The sequence below is a fragment of the Nothoprocta perdicaria genome, unplaced genomic scaffold, assembly GCF_003342845.1.
Source record: "Nothoprocta perdicaria isolate Ctin4 unplaced genomic scaffold, notPer1 scaffold_121, whole genome shotgun sequence".
NCBI classification, from domain to species: domain Eukaryota; kingdom Metazoa; phylum Chordata; class Aves; order Tinamiformes; family Tinamidae; genus Nothoprocta; species Nothoprocta perdicaria.
Genome location: NW_020454328.1, coordinates 1,313,526 through 1,316,630, shown reverse-complemented (window position 1 = coordinate 1,316,630; position 3,105 = coordinate 1,313,526). Strand labels below are relative to the sequence as shown.

The following is a 3,105-nucleotide window of genomic DNA, read 5'->3' as shown; positions in this document are numbered from 1 at the left end:
GGCCAGCACGCAGGGCTCGCTGCTGTCCTGCGAGCAGCACGCGGAGCTGGCGCTGGTGCCCAGCGCGAGCAGCAGCGACGAGGCCATCGCCGCTGCTCCCGACACCGACGCCAGCAGCAGCGGCAGCAGCGGGGAGCAGCCGCAGGCCGAGAGCAGCAGCGGCGGCGGCGGCAGCAGCAGCAGCAGCGAGGAGAGCCCCGAGCCCGCGGAGGAGCCCGCCGAGGCGGCCGGCGAGCCGCGCGACGGCTGGTGGCGCAAGGCGCCGGCGCGGGGGGACGCAGCGCAGCTGCCGCCGGCGCACAGCTGCGCCGCTCAGCACCAGCTGCTGCTGTGGCCCGAGGCGCCGGGCGCCGGCCCCGCGCTGCAGCTCGAGCAGCTCCTGGCCAGCCTGCAGCCCGCCGAGCGGCAGCAGCTGGAGGCCGAGGTGCTGCGGCAGCCCCTGCTCGCCCGCGCCCGCCGCCTCTTCGACTCCTGGCTCCGCTCCTCCGACAGCGCCAAGGCGGCCGCTCCGCCGCACGAGGTAGGGAGCGGCCCCGCGGGCTCTGGGAGCAGCTTTCCCGGCGGATGCAGCCCCGGGTTCAACTCCTCRCCTTGCAGGACGTGCTCAAGGAGCTGGTGGCGGCCCTGCAGCACAAAGCGTCCAGCACCCCCACGCCACCGTGGGCGCCCAGCACCCCCGAGCACCCACGCGTGGCCCAGCCCGAGCTGCCCCCCTCCTTCCTGCAGCGCATGATCCAGAAGCTCGGCCTGAAGACGCTGGGCAGGAGGGAAGCGCAGAAGCCCTAGGGCGCCTGCCCAGGTAGGGGCACCTGCTAGCCACAACACCTGAGCTGCTGGCCCGGCCACAACGGGGCCGGCTGGAGGCTCCGTCCCCCTTGGGGCTCTGGGTGGTTAGGGATGGAGAGCAAGGCTGAAAACCCACGAGAGAGGCCCAGGAGGGAGGGTAGCAGGTTCGGATACGCTCCTTTATTTAATCCCCTCAGGTGGAAAGCACTATGTACACACGACAGCCACCCCTYATTTCTTGGTCTCCTCCTCCTTGGAGAGGGTCTTGATGATCTCCTCCTTCTTGGCTTGCAGACGTTCCTCCCGGCGCTTCCGAGCCTCCTTGGTCTTGGACCTGCGAGCTTCAGCCTGGTCACTGCAAGAAGTTAAGAGTTCATGAACGCATAGGGATTATTTCGAGCCGCCCAGATAAAGCCTTTAACACTGGCCTGGTCTCTCTTCACCGCACAGCGCCCGGCACGTTTGGGCATCCCCGGCCCTGCTGTCCCCAGCCCCGCTTGGCCGCCAGCCCCGGGGGGACGCTGGGCTCCGCGCGGGGCTCTGCTGCCCCACGCCGCCAGGCTCCGGCCGAGGCCGCGCTGTGATCCTTGGCCCAAGTCTGACACCCAGCCAGCCCCRGCCCTCAGCTCCTCCCCGGTGAATCATGTACTGACGTGAGGAGCTGGAGCAGTCATTCTAGCAGGGCAGGGGCCCGGGAGCGGCTCCCAGCTGCCACACGCACAGCCAGGCGCGCACAGCGCGGCCAGCRCTACGGACTGGCCTCTGCCTTCGGCCAGTCCTGCCCGCTTCTGCTTAGATTTGGCACCAGAGCCCCAGACAAGGGCACCAGAAGCCCCTTGCAACTTGCTCTGCGGGCAGCTAAGTTCATTACCCGCCCCGCTTCCGCATCGCTCGGGACAGAGGCTGAGCACCGAGCAGACACTTACGCCAAGAGCTTCTTGCGAGCCTTGTCTGCCTTGAGCTTGTGGATGTGCTCCATCAGGATGCGCTTGTTCTTGAACACGTTACCCTTGACCTTCAGGTACAGGCTGTGGTACCTGAAGAACACAATGGGCCGGAACCGAGGCTGTCAGCGTGGCCCACCTGCCGTGACAACCTCGTCATCCCCAAGCTACAAAGCTGCTGCACGGTCGTTTTGTCTGTCCCCTCCCTCCTGGAGGCAGGAGGGGGCTTCCCTGGGAAACCGCCAGGATTATTCCAGAGCAGTTCCCAGCGCCACGCTTTCTTGTGCCAAGCTGCAGCTTCATGGACCAAGCAAGGCACCGCCAAGCAGCAAGGGACCCTCCCCACCCCGCACGGCCTCACATGTGGCGGTCGATCTTCTTAGACTCCCTGTATCTGCGGAGCAGGCGCCGCAGGATTCTCATTCTCCTCATCCAGGTGACTTTCTCAGGCATGCGAGCGTTGGCCGTACCCTTTCTCTTACCTCGGGAGAGAGCACAGGATGAGAACATGCCCCAGGTTTCTGCAAGCCCAACAAACCCCCTCTGCTCCAACCTTTAATCCCTCTTTTCACTAACAGAGAAGGGCATCACCACGCCAGCTACATTTTTAGACCTTGCCATCAGACCTCTAGAGTTGTTTGCTCAGGACAACGTTGGAGGCGAATCAAATACCATGGGAAAAACCAGATATTTGCTGCGGCTCGGAGGGAGAGCCGGCACTTACCGATGCCCATGTGCCTGCCCTTGCGGCGGGCCAGGGTGTTCTTCCTGCAGCGGGCCCGCGAGTGCACGGTCACGGGCTTGCGGATGATCAGGCCATCCTTGATGAGCTTCCTGATCTGCTGGCCTAGGGAGAAACGCTCCACCGTTAACAACGGCAACGAAAGCAAAGAGAGAAGGAAAGGATCCGGCACCAAGGATGAGGCAGAGCCCTACATCCCAGGGCCTCCCTTGCGCACCCGGGGTTACTTACTGCTTTCCCATCCCCTTCCCCCCTTATCAGCTGCCTTGAGCAGCTACCACGCKCCAAAACCACCGCAGTTTTGTGACTGTGCTAGAAGCTGTCAGCCCGGTGTCCACGTCCCGAGCGTCGGCCTCCCACCCAGGGCAGCCACCACGCGGCCCCGCGCGGAGGGCAGCGCGGGGCGGGCGGCCGCTTACGCGAGTTGGCGTTGGCGATCTCGTTGGTCTCGTTGGGGTCGAGCCAGACCTTCTTCTTGCCGCAGCGCAGCACGCTGGACGCCAGCCTCTTCTGGAGCCGCAGCATGCTGCGGGGCGGCCGGGCGCCTCAGCCGCGGCCCGGCCGGGCCCGCCGCCACCCCGCTCCCCTCAGCCGCGCCGCCATTTCCCCTCCTCGGCCCCGCCGCCACCCCGC

The 3,105-nt window shown here is 66.0% G+C and overlaps 1 protein-coding gene across 1 annotated transcript; it reads right to left on the bottom strand.

Moving 5' to 3' along the window:
* Nucleotides 1-938: 938 nt before the first annotated feature.
* On the bottom strand, nucleotides 939-3,047 carry RPL19 (ribosomal protein L19). The gene is given in 5 exon segments (XM_026054429.1): nucleotides 939-1,141; nucleotides 1,713-1,823; nucleotides 2,092-2,212; nucleotides 2,455-2,577; nucleotides 2,892-3,047. Coding segments are annotated over 5 exon segments (609 nt in total). The 5' UTR covers nucleotides 2,998-3,047; the 3' UTR covers nucleotides 939-993.
* Nucleotides 3,048-3,105: the final 58 nt, after the last annotated feature.